This window comes from Poecile atricapillus, chromosome 2 (genome assembly GCF_030490865.1).
Source record: "Poecile atricapillus isolate bPoeAtr1 chromosome 2, bPoeAtr1.hap1, whole genome shotgun sequence".
Taxonomy (NCBI): Eukaryota; Metazoa; Chordata; class Aves; order Passeriformes; family Paridae; genus Poecile; species Poecile atricapillus.
The window spans coordinates 57,629,353-57,644,966 of NC_081250.1; the positions used below are offsets into that span (position 1 = coordinate 57,629,353).

The 15,614-nt window shown below is 36.9% G+C and overlaps 1 protein-coding gene across 9 annotated transcripts in view; it reads right to left on the minus strand.

Moving 5' to 3' along the window:
• Positions 1 to 15,614, minus strand: part of TPPP (tubulin polymerization promoting protein) — an 81,183-nt gene that overhangs the window by 60,729 nt on the left and 4,840 nt on the right. For 8 of the 9 annotated variants that reach the window (XR_009276822.1, XM_058831277.1, XM_058831283.1 and 5 more), the window contains exon 2: positions 6,617 to 6,862. Coding sequence is in view for 8 of the 9 variants with exons in the window: in XM_058831277.1 (XP_058687260.1) it covers positions 6,617 to 6,858 (242 nt within the window). In the remaining variant the exon portion in view is untranslated. Of the gene's footprint in view, positions 1 to 6,616; positions 6,863 to 8,894; positions 8,991 to 15,614 lie in introns of those variants that run through there. The other variant, XM_058831278.1, reaches the window with a different exon arrangement.

The following is a 15,614-nucleotide window of genomic DNA, read 5'->3' on the forward strand; positions in this document are numbered from 1 at the left end:
AGAAAAGCATGTACTCATTCTTGCCAAGAGTTCTCTTGCCAGCTTCTCAGAGCAAACATTACCCATTTCAAGTCTTGCAGCCATGGTGAACTATTGCTGCATTAGGGCCCAGCTGTTCTCAGGTGGAAGCACTCCTGCAGAGACCTGACTGATCCAGGCTGTGGGAATTAGGCTAAACAGCCAAGAGTGCAAGACAGTGAGGATAGCGCACGGGTGGGTCTGCTCAAAAGTCAGGGCACAATAAAGTGTGTTGTGAAGATTCTCCATGGGAACAAAACCTTCCTTTCTCAAATGGATGGAGGAGAGTTTTCTGGCCTTTAGAATACATGGCTTCCTCAGCAACAAGAAAACATGTCAAAGCAACATCAGGAACCACTAATGGAATTTCAGAAGACAATTATGGTTCCACTTGATCTTTTACCAAGAATATTTTAGAGGGCGGGAGTAAGGTATATATACAATGCTTCTGTAGCTTAACTAATCTTCAATAACAATCCAGTATAGAACTGCAAAAATTTGTTTAAAATTTAACACATAGTAACATCAAAACAAACAAATGTTTCCATGGAGATGACTACCTAAATAAATGCTCACAATGGATCCAAGGGCTGACGTCACCCAGGCCTGCCTGCAACCATAGCAACATGCCAGTGTAAACAGAAATATTTTTATTTTTCTATCTAATAATGTCATAGAATTAGAAGTGTTATGGCAGTGCTTAAAACATTCTTGCTGTGCTGAGTGGTAACACTTCTAAAATAAGAGCAGATGTATTTATATCAAGGCTATTACTATTACCATGTTAACTACATACAACAAGTGGAGTATGTGTATGGCATAGCTAACATATCAAATTTCCCAGAGCAGTTGTTGACCCTCAATAAACAAAGAAATTTAAGTTCCTAAGGCAACATGCTGGAATGTTGATCAGAGTTCAGTAGCATCTATTATTCTTGGGTGTTCTGCTTTCCTTAATACAAAAATCCTGAAGTTCCTAGACTGCTGTGTCTCACCATCTTGCTGGAATAAGAAGAATGCAGCCACATGTTGCTTTTCATACCAAATGCAGAACTCTTCAGTGCCCTTCTCCTCTGTCACCAATGACCTTGCTTTCCCCAAGGCAACAAGATTCAGTAAATCCATACTTGCACTCTGCAAGCAAAATACAAGACACACAGCCTACAAACTTTTAGAACTCCAGAAGAGTACCAGAAAAGAACCAGTTAATGAAGAAATTTTCCAAGAAAGCAGGTGTTTCAGGTAACAAAAGATGCCCTGGAATTCCCACTGTCAGGAAAAACATCCATCTTCAAATGCTATTGCATGCCTGCATATTGCATGTCTCTAAATTCAGTAGGCCCAGATTGCATTATCACTTTTCATTAAAAAAATATAAAAGAAAGATGTCTATATAAAGTTCAGAGAGTATGTGAAAAATTAATGATTTGAATGATTTAATATTACTAAGATATTTATGCTAAACTCCTACATCTTAGCAGAAACCTGAGCTACAAAGAAATTGAAGATATTATAACAAAAATTGTTGTAGTATTAGTTTTGGTCCTGTCACAAATACTTCAGATACATTAATTTACAAAAACTTCTTCTCCCATAGAATATGACTATGACTTATTCTTTGTCTTCAAGTATGGCAGTGAATTAATGGACCAGTTAAAAAAATCATTTCCTATGAAGTATTTTCAGGATTTTTTTTTTCTTCTTAACAATCATGTAAGCGGCTTTTTTTCTGAGAAGAGGTTGCCTTGTTTTTTCTATTTACAGAGAAAAGGTTTTCCTGGTACCAATTAGCAGAAAGGATTTTTACCTAACTTTAAGCAAGTAACTTTAAGCTAGCTTTGTAATTAAAATTTACCCTGCAACTGGTGTTACTGTTTTATGTAGTCCAAGGAACATACAAAGAGAGGAGTACAGCATCGCAAGTGCCAACCATGAAACTACAAAAGAGAAAGTTTACTGCATAATTACATTTATAGTTATGTACACTTCTGTTGGCTTTGCTGCATTTTTTAACAGTTTTCATCCCATAAGACATGGTAGAACTTTTGTCATTCACTCTTCACAATTTCTTTTCCTCTCCCAAGTACAGGATGCAGGGAAAGTTAGTGACATTGTAAGAGATAGCTTTATTGTATGCTTTATAACCTAAAAAATAAGAGAAGTTTACTCGTCTACTCATTACAGAAACAGCAGTCTATTCCAACTGCATTAATGCAATACAAATATTTGGCATAAATTTAGGTGTTTTAACTCTGGTCTCTAGGAATGCAAATCATTAATATTCATACATGTGACAACTCTCGGAAACGGGCTTTAGCTTTTCCTTTCAAGTAATTCCATTGCAAAATTCTTTGCTGCTTCATTTCTTGTATTTTCTGAGCTGACAATTTTAACAAACTTATATTACAATCCACCAAATTGGAAGGATTTGTGGGACAAATTACTAAAAATTACTGTTAAACAAAAATATTTGGGGGGGAAGGAGAGAGATCACCGAATTTACATATTTTCTTACCAAAGAATGTAATTCTAGAAATAATTTTTTCATGTCTATTGCTGTGGATTCTTTGCATTAGATTTCTTCTTATCCTGAAGTACATATAAATGTTGTGCTCACATGAAGACCTTCAGTAGACCTTTTATGCAAGATAAACAGACAAATTACATTTCAGTCTCACCTGACATCCTCATGCATTCTACACTTATTTTCTTTTTTGGAACAAAGGCTCAATGGAATTTCTGCAGCCTTTATAACAATATTAAATTTAACTTTAAATGAACTAATCTCTGAAAGACAGACACATAGGTCACAGTTTTCAAGAAGTATCACAGACATTTAAAACTTACAGAAATTTTGTTCACTGGGTTTGGCAGAGGTTGAGAGGGGTAAGTCTACAAAAATGTTCATTATTTCAGAGGTAAAATCTCTCCTAGAGCAGAGCAAGTTGCCAATTGGCAAATAAAATGTTAACTTTCAGTAGCCCTTAGGTAAATATATCTCTTACTAATTTTCTTTGTTATTTTACCCTATCAGCAACGTTTAGTTCCTACCTATTTTGCCAGTATCTACTACTACTGGCAGAAGCCTGGAAAAGTTAGCAAGACAAGTTTAGGCTTTATATATAGTAACTCATGAATCCAAAGAACATTTCTACTAGATTAATTATTTTCTTGTGTCTGAACAGTATGTGCCATTGTCATAAACTGCAACTTGCTAGAAAACAACCCTGCTATGTACAGTTTCTTCCCATTAATAGAACCAACAGAAAATATATTTGAAAGTTCTAGCACAATGCTAGATGGCAATTGTAGTTGCGTATGGCAAACACTTTTTAAAATGTTTGTTGTGTTCCCTGGCTAGTCTACAACTGCTAAAGTCCACCCCATCCCACTGAACCATTACTTTGGCTGATCATAAGAATCCCAGGCTGAGGCTAATCTTGTGAGACACACTTCAGCTCAGGAGTCCAAAACCAGGAGTGAAGCACAAAGCCTTCTGGTAACCATAAGCAGAATTCTTATTGAGGCATGGAAGCTGCACTTTGTACGTCTGGAGGGAGTTGAAGATTCTTCTATAGTGTTTAAGGTTTTACACTTAACATACATACATAGGGAAAAACTTGGTATGCCAAAAAACCATAGAGCTCTGCTGGGAAAAAACTGCTTGTAAAATAAAAATGAGTATGAGTTTATTATGTGAGTATGTCTGCTTTGATGCATTACTAAATCTATCATTATCCTTGAGCTTAGGGTTAAATGTGAAGTAAAAGAGAAAGCAAGGAAAAACAGCTGTCTGAACATGCTCAAGAAATCCTGTATACCCAGCTGATGCTTAACCCTCCTAAGTTAAAGCATATTACTAAAACTTGAGTTCCTATAGCTATTACATCTTCCCTTTTTAAAACCTAAAATATCATATGTGAAATAAATGTGATCTAGACTAAAAAGACTTGCAACACATGCAACCAAGAATAAAAATGTAAAAAAACCAAAGAACCTGAGCAGGTAAGAAAATGTGGAAGTATACCTACTGAAAGAATACATTCAAAAAATACAGACGTTCCCAATAAAGACAGCAAATTCAGCTCCCATATGTCACTTAAGCAATATATTTTAAAAATATAATATATTTTTAATATATTTTAAAAATAAAATAATTTTAAAATAGATGAATATATAAAATACATGTTATATGTACATGTACAGGTCAAAGAATGAACAAAAAATTAAACAAGATACTTTTGCATTTGATGCAGCCATCTACTAAGCTATTAAATACTAGTGCTGGTTTTGGCTGGGGTAGAGTTTGTTTTCTTCCCAGTGGCTGGTGTGGGGCTGTTTTGGATTTGTGCTGAGCACAGGGTTGATAATTTAGAGGTGTTTTTGTTATTGCTGAGCAGGACTTGCACAGAGCCAAGGCCCTTTCTGCTTTCCATATTGCCACGCTGGCAAGGGATGGGGGGAGTGGGGTGCTTGGGAGGAGACCCAGCCTGGACAAGTGACCCCAAATGACCAAGGGATATTCCAGACCACATGACATCATGGTTCAGTAAACAAAGTGTGAGGAAGAAGGAGGAAGAGGAGGGACATTTGGAGTGATGGTGTTTGTCTTCCCAAATCACTGTTACATGTGATGGGGCACTGCTCTTCTGGGGATGGCTGAACATCTGGCTGCCCAAGGGAAGCAGTGAATTAATTTCTTGTTTTGTTTTGCTTACGTGCATGGCTTTTGCTTTTCCTATTAAACTGTCTTTATCTCAACCCATGAGTTTTCCAGCTTTTACTCTAAATTCTCTCCCAGTGCTGCTGGTAGGGGAGTGAGCAAGTGGATGTGTGGGGTTTGGCTGCTGACTGGGGTTAAACCAGGACAACTGGATAGAGAAAAAGATGGCATGCCTCTTCCCAGAGAAATGACAACACATAACAGAAGTCACAGGAGTGAACTCTGAGAAACTGCTGAACTAGCCCTCCCCCTCAAGAGACAAAGACAAGAACCCCCAGGCTGAGCCAGGAGCATTCAACAGCAGCAAGGGGATTTGCTGACATTCCCCAGGAGTCTCAGACACCTTACAATTCACTCCTGCACATCAGGACTGGATTCCTTCTGCCCCAACAATCACCAAACCTGATACTTCTTTATAGCTGCTAATGCTGTGCATCTGTTTATGCCATATCACGGGGTCATTCTGTCACTAAAGAGCCCAGAAACTGATATGAGAAAGTAGCAATAAGATTATATTTATCTACAGGAAATAATAAAACAAAGTTTTAAGCTGATGAAAGTCAAAGAAAACTTGAAAATATCATAGATCAAGAAAGAAACAAAACCTTACAGTGTAAACAACCATTTCAAATAAGCCAGTTCTCTGATGGTATATCTAACTCCATTACCACAACTTTCAAGAAAATACAAGTAGGGACTGATACAAGGACAAGAGGGTGAGAGTATGCATATGTAGTGTTTTCATTTATCTAGGTAAGATCCCCAAGGAGAAAAGAAACAAGGAAAGAAATAAATCAAATAAGTAAAGTCATTCTAACTACATATGTTACACTGGATAACTTTCAAGATTAAAGGTATTTTCTTCTCTGTCTTTCTCCACTTTGATGCAGTCTAAATGGGTAGTGCATGTAGCAAGATTTTCAAACTACCATGTAAGCAATGAAATTTGCATGTTCTCCCAGCATTACACCACAACAGTTGAGTACACAAGCCAAGTAAGTGTTCCTACAAGCTACAAGTACAATTAAGGGACCCCTTTTAAAAGCATATCCCTCAACACAATGATGTGTGAGACAATTTAAACAATTACTGTGGTAATAAAAGGCAGAAAAGACAAGATTGTCATATCAGATGCCAGGGGAAATCAAAAGGTGAAAAGAATCTAATTCTACACATAAAGAAAAACTAAAAAAAATTATTTGGGGCTTAATACAGAACAGGTCATAACATATTAATTCCGTGTTAACATATTTCCTTTAGTATCTTCTCTTAGATTTTACAAGTTTCTGACTAAGCCTGGTTTTCAACTGGGAAGAAAGTTTCACTCAAGCTCCAGTCACAAAAATAAGATCAGACAACCTAGACAATCCTAACTCATCACAGAAAAGGGTCACCATCCCATATTCACTGTCAGTCTGGCACGGCCCTACACTTCAAGCCTGAGCTGGTATTGTGCTAGACATCATGATTGTTGTTAGAATATTGACTTTTAGTACATATCCCACCTTAGCCTCAGTCCTCTGAGGCCAAGCGCTGGCAAGATCGTCCTGACATCCTGACTTCATTCAGATACCTTTTATGAAACACTGACAGCACTTACTGCAGTCCAGTTTATTGGAATAGCCCGCATTTATCCTGATCACATCATACTCTTTGTACAGTATAACACCTGTGAAACTGAAGTCAATTTTAGACAGCAGGTCAAAAGCTGAAAGCTGTATCTTCAGATCAAGCGAGAAAATCTTGTAAAGGAACAAGAAAGAAATTGACTTTGTCAAACACAGTTTCACAACATCAGAAGCAACAGAAGGTAAATTTAGATGGTGTCTACAAAACACGGGGGGAGGGAGACAATTATGGGTAAAATAAACTTACTTGATTTTACTGAAGACAATGTCAACATCTGTGGTTGTCACATTCTTCCCATCTATGATATGGCAGTCCTTACATAGCTTTGACCAGTTCTTCCCATGCATTTCTTTTCCTGTAGCTCTCGTATCACCATGGATGGCAAATTTTCTAAAGGCCTCTTCCAGAGCACTTATCTCTCCTGCCGCAGCTCCCTCAGAGTTTGAATCAGATAATCTTTTTGCTGGTTTTGCTGATTTGTCAGCCATTGCGCTACAAAGAAAAGGAGGGTAAACTTATTACATTAATTTGCACTAGGTTACTTTCAATCTACATGCTAGAGTCCATGTCACAACATATGAAGTCCATATGAAGAATAAATGGTCTGTAAAGTTAGCAAGAACTCACTACCCTCCACCATCAAACATAAGTCTAAACAGAGAACTATGTAACTCTCTGCCCATCTGGGGAAAAAATTCTAGTACATTAAAAATTAAAAAAATAAATATAAAAAGAAAAGGGAGGGCAAGAAACCACAGGCACAAAACTAGTTACACCACCATTACATCAGCCATCAAAAGAATACTTAATATTTGTTCCTTTTTTTTTCTTAAATAGCAATCATCACAGTCACTCTGTTGATTTGAATAGAAGTATGTCCTTTAGACCACAGGCATTACTATGTACTTGTATTTCTGAAGGAAAAATAAACATCCCTCTATTTTCTGGACTTTAGCTTTTAGTTTGTTGTTTTTTGGTTTTTTTTTTACTGAAAAATCGAGTACTTCTGAAATGCAGTAAAAATATTAATGTTAGAACCCTTACATTACATTATGTAAAGGCTAACAAGTACATGATAAGTCTCTCTTGTTATCCCGACCATTTATTTCTCAAGTTTATGCCCAAAGAACTGTAGCTGTGGAATTCACTTGGAATGACCACATCCATGATAGAGACATACTGAGAAGGGATGTCATTACTGCATGCAAGAACTTTCTTGACTACTCCAAGTGTGTATAGTATAGGTTTGCCTTTTAAATGAAACCTTAACTGAGCAATAGAATACTATTTTCAGGTCTCTTCATAAAAAAAACCAAACCATGAAGTGTTAGAAGCATGTCACAGAAACCTCTGCCTTCTGCCCATGCACTCTTGGCATGGAAGAAGTAGGAGGCACCAAAGAGCCTAGGCACAGGGTACACTGTCTGCCTGCCCCAACAGCTGCACACAGACTGTTGCCACAGTCACATCGGTGGTGCTGCTACAAAGTTTTAACCCATAAAGATATGGTTCAAGTGTCAGAAATCTGGCAAATGCTAGATAAGGGCTGGAAAGCCAGTCATACTTACCTGCCCTTTCTTCCAAAGTCCCAGCTGTATGTAAGACATGATTAACGTATGTAGAGATTGGTAGGTATTTCTAGCTAAGGTTTTATTTCTTCATCAGATAGGAAGTTCTTTTGGTTTATGTACTGTACATCAGTACAACTCAGTATAGCAAGGGAGAGCTCTAAAATTCTATCTCTATCCTATATTGTTTAAACTCTGTCATTCAAACAAGCAAGACATACCCTTTCCTGCACACTGTAACATAACTAACCATAACTATTTGCTATGCAGCAGTTATTGCTAAGCTTTTAAATTAGAAAGAATCTTTTGATTAAAAACATACTAAGAGGACCTCTGTCCTTCACACTTGAGCAAACATAGCATGGCCAAAGCACTACTGCCTCTTTTGAAAACACTCACATAAATGCTTAAATCCCTTGTTATATATTAAGCCTGGGGATCCTTCTGGTTTGTTTACAAAGCCAGCACAAGTTTTGGCCAACAAACCAAAATGCTAAATTATAATTAATATGACAGAAATTTACTACCTGTAGCCTGAGAACTGTATGTGCATCTATGAAATAAAAACAGAAGCACAGAAGGGAAAAAAGAGTTTGAAAATAGCAAGTTCATTAAAGAGTTTAAAAAGTAACCAATTCCCATTTCTACTTCCTTTGCATTTTGCCTACTGTCCAAAAAGGAATTTTACCTCAGAAGACTGATCTGAAAGCATCCCAACACTGAAACTCCAAAACAAAAAGCATGCACAGTAAATTGCAAGCTACTACAAACATTACAGATACATATATTTTTACTAAATTTTGTCTAGATCAAATCTTCTGTTTCATCAGGCTACATTCTTTTGCTACCAAAACAGTAGTAAAAGAATATAAGAAAAAAAACCAAAAAATACTATTGACACAACATATACAAAGAGTATTTCATTAAAAATCAGCTAATGAAGATCTGTGATGTACCTCTATATTCAAGGAAGCTTGACTTCCAAAAGCAGAAGTCTCATCCAAGCTTGTACCACTTCAAATCAACTGGAGCTGGACTATAGTGCCAGAAATTTTCCAAGCTAATACTAACTGGCTAGAGAAAGAGAGTACAGATCAGCAAAAAACCAAGTCTCTACAGCATATTAAAACCCAAAGTTACCTTCATACGCAAGAAATGGGACAGGACAAGGTGAGAATTTGCCATGGCAAAGTATGTATGGTTTGCATCAAATTTTAATTTTATCTTTTGGCAAATAAACTTTCCAAGAAATGTTCAAGGATAGCTCCTTCTTGCTCTTAGCAATTCTCTTAAGAAGTTATACTCAGAGTAAGTATCTTTAAAAGATACAACAATAGCATAGTTTAGGAGCTATAAACAAGAAAACACCCACGCAACTCTGTCTCATTTAAAATTGGAAAATATAACTGTGTGCCTACATTTTTAAGTATCTCCTGAACAAAAACTTTCCTTAGCCAGTGTCAGTGCCTTGCTGGACAATTTTGCTAAATTATTTTTTGCCTATAACCATAACTCAACTTTGCACAGCACAGCAAAATCATGTTTTACTATCTTATACAGTCTTTAATATGATAGCTGTATCAACTGAAAAGATTTCTTACTTACTTTCTGTAGCTAATAAATTTCAACTTTACAAATAAATTTAAAATTTATGGACTTGTTATAGGAAAAATGCTCAAAGGAATATAATTTGCCTTCAGAAAGGTAGTTCCAGACTTACTTCTCTCATTCATTAATAAATAGATTTTGTATCAGGGTGGTTTGAGTAGTTCTGGATCAGGCAGAGCAGACACACTACAGAAAAGGCATTAGTTTTGAATGGTGAAATCTGGTATGCAAAACAGACTCATTTCAAATAAATTCTTGCCATCTAAAGCAGAAAGTCAAGGAGAGATTAAAACCAGGGCTGTGCAGTGGTTGCCAAATATTATCATGGACACTCCTTTTTGAATCATAATTACAGTTTACTTGTTAAAATCCTATGTAATAGCATTAAACATTTTAAAAAGAAGCTACCTGAATTTATGAAAAAATTATCTAGTCTCAATTTTAACTTTTATTTCTAAACACTACAAACAACACAGTGTGAAGAGAACTGTATTTATTAACATACTGTAATTAGAAGGTAAAGAACTGCACAACATAGTATGTGAAATTAGACTTTGAATGGGGCCAGCTCTTTTAACTTTTTTTAGTGATTAGAGATAAGGAAGGAGATCATGTCACATTGAAGAAATGTTCTCTCAGACAGAAATGAAGCATAACCTATTTGACAAAAATTCAAGATCAAATGCTGCTTTGAGTCTTCCTTACCCTTTTTCCTGGGACAAAGGAATACAAAGGAGCTTGGTAGATTCTGCTAGAAGTAAAGATTAGGAGTAATTTGGGGCAGGGCCATAGCAAGATGATTGGTGAAAGACAAAAGAAAGTGATTACAATACCAAATCTAAAATTCAGTACAACAAAATTAAGCCACTGTTCAAATGCATGAGCTGTGTAGATGCCAACTACAATTACAGCTAACCAAAGAAATGCCTTTCATCACTATCCAAAAATTCTAATATGTACACAATTACACGATACCAGTTTCCAGCAGAAAGAAGGAAGGTGGGACTAGCCACCAATACAATCCTTCCCAAATACTGCATGCTCCAACCAAGCAGGTCCACATCATCAAAAGCAGCCAGATAAGAAAGAGGTACAAGCAGATGCTAGAGTTTAGGAGGTTTATTAAATAAAAGCTATCCCCCAAAAATATGGAATTTCAGAAACCCACAGAATACTTAGACAGTTAGGTGTAGTGTTATAAACTGCTGTAGTCTGTGTCCTTTGGTAACATCAAAAAACAGTCTTGTCCCGTCCCTCACTTTGCAATAGGTAAATAATACAGTACATTACACAGAGATTAAGCCAGGGATCAAACTAACTCATGTTAACTGATGGTAGCCACTGACTTGATGACTATCTTATGCTAAGTAGACTGAGAGTGCAGATCTGTGTTCTCAGCACATGCCTAACCCATTAGAAAAAGTTTTCTAATATCAAACTTCCTTTTAGGCACAGACTAGAATATATACTCATCTCCAGACAAACAGCTGGGAGACCTCCACTATATAAAGGCACTTATTAACCTGGATTCTTCAAAAAAGATGGGACAAGAAGTTACTGTTTCTGTGAATTTTGGTTGTCAATGTTGTGAATTCGTGTTGTAAATATTGGCTTTTCACAATTATTCTGATAAATATATATTATATGCTTTCACTATATTCTTTTCTCTCTTAGCAAGTTATAGGCTTAGATAGGAATTCTGAATGGTAAGGATATGTTTCATCTGGACAAGGCAAAATAAACAAGCAAGACAATGGGAGGATCAAGCTGTGGAAAACAGGCTATTATCAACAGCAGGAAAAGGAGAGCAAATGGTTATCAAGAAGCCGGTACCAGGACGCTGGCAAGGGGGGAAGACAGGAAGACCAGCTACCCTCAAAGGAAGGATGAGGGGCTTATGCTCTTATCGATAATTGACCATTTCCAGAAGAAAGGAAACCAAAATCCAAAATAATGATGATCAGCAAAAATAGTGCTGACCAGCAGAAAATGAAGTTGTGCAAAAGCATGATCTAAGAAGGCAGAACCAGGGAGGGGATATGTATGAATATGCATTAACCCCTCACAGCAGGGGAAGATAAAAAGGGGGTCCCTGAGATACCAGGTGTGCTCTTGGCAGCGCGCCAAGGCACCCGGCCGTAACTCTTTGCTTTACTTTATGTCTCTTATTGTCTTTATTAAACTGTTTTAAAATTTTACAGGAGTGAACTTCATTTTTCACATCAATTTCTAGAGCTGTGTGAATACCCAAAGCCTCAGTACTGACCAAATGCCAACTCCACTGAAGGATTTATATTAATTTACACTCCCCTTCACTTATCCACACCCACTCTAGGTGTCAAAAATTGCAGGAATTCTGGTTTAGCACTGATTTAGATTTGTGGGAATTGCTCTTAGAAGCAATCTATCTCTCAGCAGCAAGGAAGACTTACTAAATCCCAGAGTATTTTTTCCAATAATTTCAGAAGCTTATGCAACTTTGAATATGCATGTATCCTACCAGGTCAGAATGCACAACAACTTTCCTGTCCTGACCCTGACAACTAATTCATGGCTTATTTGCTCAGCAGAAAGCTTAGTATTTGTAACACAAGTTATCATCGCTGCCAGGCCACAATTAGGGAAACCAAAGGAGAGGGATGAAGAAACACGTCTGTTCTGCTGCCAGCATTCAGAACATCATGAGCACCCTGGGACCCATATCCTACACTACTTTAATTATTAAGGTCACATAAAGCAGATATATGAGTACAATGACTACTCTAAGAACCAATGTCCTCTGACTTGATAAAGGAAATAAAAATACATTCTCACTAGCTGCAAATCTATTAAAGCCCTTTAGGATCTCCACATCAAAAAACTGTTTTCTATATACATATAAGCAGGGTACAAAAATCTCAATGCCAATTTTTTTGGGCTATACCATGTACTTTTTCATCTGCTTTGTCTAGCTCACCTCTAATAGCTTTCATTTGCAGCAAGTTTTAAACAATGTCAAAAAGCAGTTTTAATGGAAGTCATCTCACCACATCAACTCCCATGGAAACAAATATGAATGTAACTGTCTAAAACAGAACAGACTAGAACACTACAGCATTATTACAGCCTCAGATACATTCATGTATTAATGGAAAAGGCACTGTATTTTAAAACTGTACATTCTTTAGAATACTTACCAACTAAGAATTTGCTAAAATGAGGTCAAAAGTCAGCCTAGTGTGAACTAAGGGAAACTTCCAACTCACACTTTTTAACAGCAGAATCATTTAAGAATCAAGTAGACTTCTGACAAAGACTGATGAATTTGCAGAATTCAACAGCACAATGGCACAGCTGCAATACAATAAGGGTGCTGCTAATGTCTCCTCTTTCCTGTAACACTCACCTTTGCACAGGCCAGCCTTACTTCCCAGATGTAATACCCACCTCCAGTGCAACCTGCAACATGACAACACAGGACTCCAAAGTTATGGTTACACTGAGAATCAAGGCCATCATCCAGCTCATAACCAAAGCCTGCAGTGTAAATTCCTCAGCCTCCTACAACCTAAAATGCACTGTCTGTTCAGTGTCTCAGTCATATCCCTGATACCTCCCTAATTTCTTAACCCTTTCTACCATACACCCCAGACAATTAGTTTGATATGTTCAGTGTTACCTGTTTTCACCTTCCATTATCCTGCTAATTTTTCCTACCCACCAAGTGTTGGTAAGCATGCAGGTGCTTAGGACACAATTTTTATCAGACTGTATTACTGCACTGTTGGTAAAACTTATCCAATGCATCACAAACAGTTGCCATCCAAATGTCTTCAGACCTTCTAGCTTTTTCAAGTAAATTCAAGTAAAAAAGCTAATTCAAGTAAAAAAGAAAGCAACTTTTCAATGAGCACAGGAGGTACTATTTTTATGAGTTAATTGAATTCATAATGAATTATGAAACTGTGCAAGGCATTTGAATTTGCCTGACTGCATCTGGTTTATTTTAGTACTTGATCCATCTTCCCCTTGTTATAAAAACTTAACAAAATTACAATGAAAGGGAATTCTCATTTATTTTCTCTCTGTAATTATTTATGCCAAATAAAAACAGCAGAGACAAAGTACAGCTGATGGAATCTTTTTCCCACATTTTTGCATAAACATTCAAGCTTAGGGAAGGATAAACAGATGGAGAAATGCAACACCCTCCTAATAAAAAGCAATGCTTTAGACCACTCTTAAAGCTTCCCTTAAGCTTCCTTCACAGCTACCTGTAGGAAACAGAGTTAAGGCATTTCTTTTCAGAGACGTGCTCTGGTTATATTTCTCCACACATGATGCTGAAGTGAATGACAGCCATCCATTTTCCCTAGCATACAACACAGAAGGCAAATGTCAGAGAACCACTGCAAAACAAGCAAAGCTAACAATTCTATCTACAGTTAAACCCATCTTTACCTAGAGAAAATGAAATCCTTTTGCAGCCTTTATGAGGAAGTGCATGGCTGAACCTTGAGTTCTCTTAAGAATACATGTGAATTTAGCACTATGGATAAGGGTAAGGATGGCCAGATCATGCAGATACATTTAGACCTTCAGCAGAACACAGAGTAATAGAAAAGGTACCTACTTAACCTGTCCAATGTTTCTCCTCGGCAAAACAGTATTTCAGACTGTGAACATATGCCATCACATATGCCATTAAAGGATCTAACTTAGAAAACACATTAACAAGCACAGAGATTACTCTGACTGCTCACCAATTATTGTTACTGTTGTATTTCTGAAAACTACTGTTATCCAGCTAGTTACTTCTATAATGTCACTTGGGATACAAAACAAAGTTCAGTTCTTGGTAAATTACACTCCTCCATTTCAAAGAACCACTTCATAAATATCACCTCTTTATATTAACAAAGCATTTGTACACAGACACACAAAACTTTATCAGTAATAGATCTATTGCAACTTCTTTTAAAAAACATGTTCACCTGACAACACTTAAAAGTACACAAAAATTCTCTATCTAGCTAATTCTTAACTTGCTCCACAATATCGTGTAATACCACTGTGTCACTTACACAAGGTTTTAACTAACATACATAAGGCATCCACAACATGTACGTGTACTGGTGAACCCTTATTATGCTTTTTTTTCATTATGCCACTACTCCATTTGAGAGTTCCACTTTCTAAGTATTCATCCTAAACTCTACCGGGCTGCTGTAATTGGTAGATGAATAATCTGGACAAAAACATTCTGCAATTTCACACATGGGCAAGGACACAAGCCAGTGTCTAGAACCGCCTTCAAAGGAGAAAGTGAATATGACACCAACAAAAGCACAACAAAAGAGGAGACTCAACTGTTTAGATGAGGTATATTTTCATGGTGTATCAGAAAAGACTTGGAATCACAGATCAGAAAAGAGTGAAAGACAACAGCTGCTCTCCACAGTAGTTAGTCATACAATTAATTTACAGCTCCAAATAACATGCTGGTCCTGTCATCACCTTAGGATCAGTTGAGTACAGGTTCAAATACAATTGTAGAGCTTGCTCAGCCTCATTCCTTCATACAATGTACATTGTATCCTCTCACCCACCTCACACAAGCCAGACTCTGCCTGGAACTTCCACAGAACCCTTTCAAAATAATTCTGGAAAAGCCATAAGTAATGAAGATCCACTCCATGAAAGCGGATCAAAGATTGTACAGAAAGATCACTTCAAACTCCAGGAAGATGGGGGACTTTGAGTACCACCCATAAGTAAAAGTACCTAGAGAACCAACTATTGACAGGGATGGAATTAGATCTAAGAAAAACTGAGCTAACAGTGACTTGAAAGCACTGTAAGATTTAGTAGTTACAAAGCACCACCTCTGATCAAAGAAAGAAAGAAAGATGACATAAGAGATGCAAAATCATGAGACAAGATGTTTTACCATAAGACACTTTACAAATTACACTGGTGGAATTCTTGAGAGATCCAAATACCTGAATGAATCTGAGAAACTGAATAACCTATTAAATGGCTCTTTACTGCCAAAGATATTAAAAAACTCAACAGTTGAAAATTCAGAC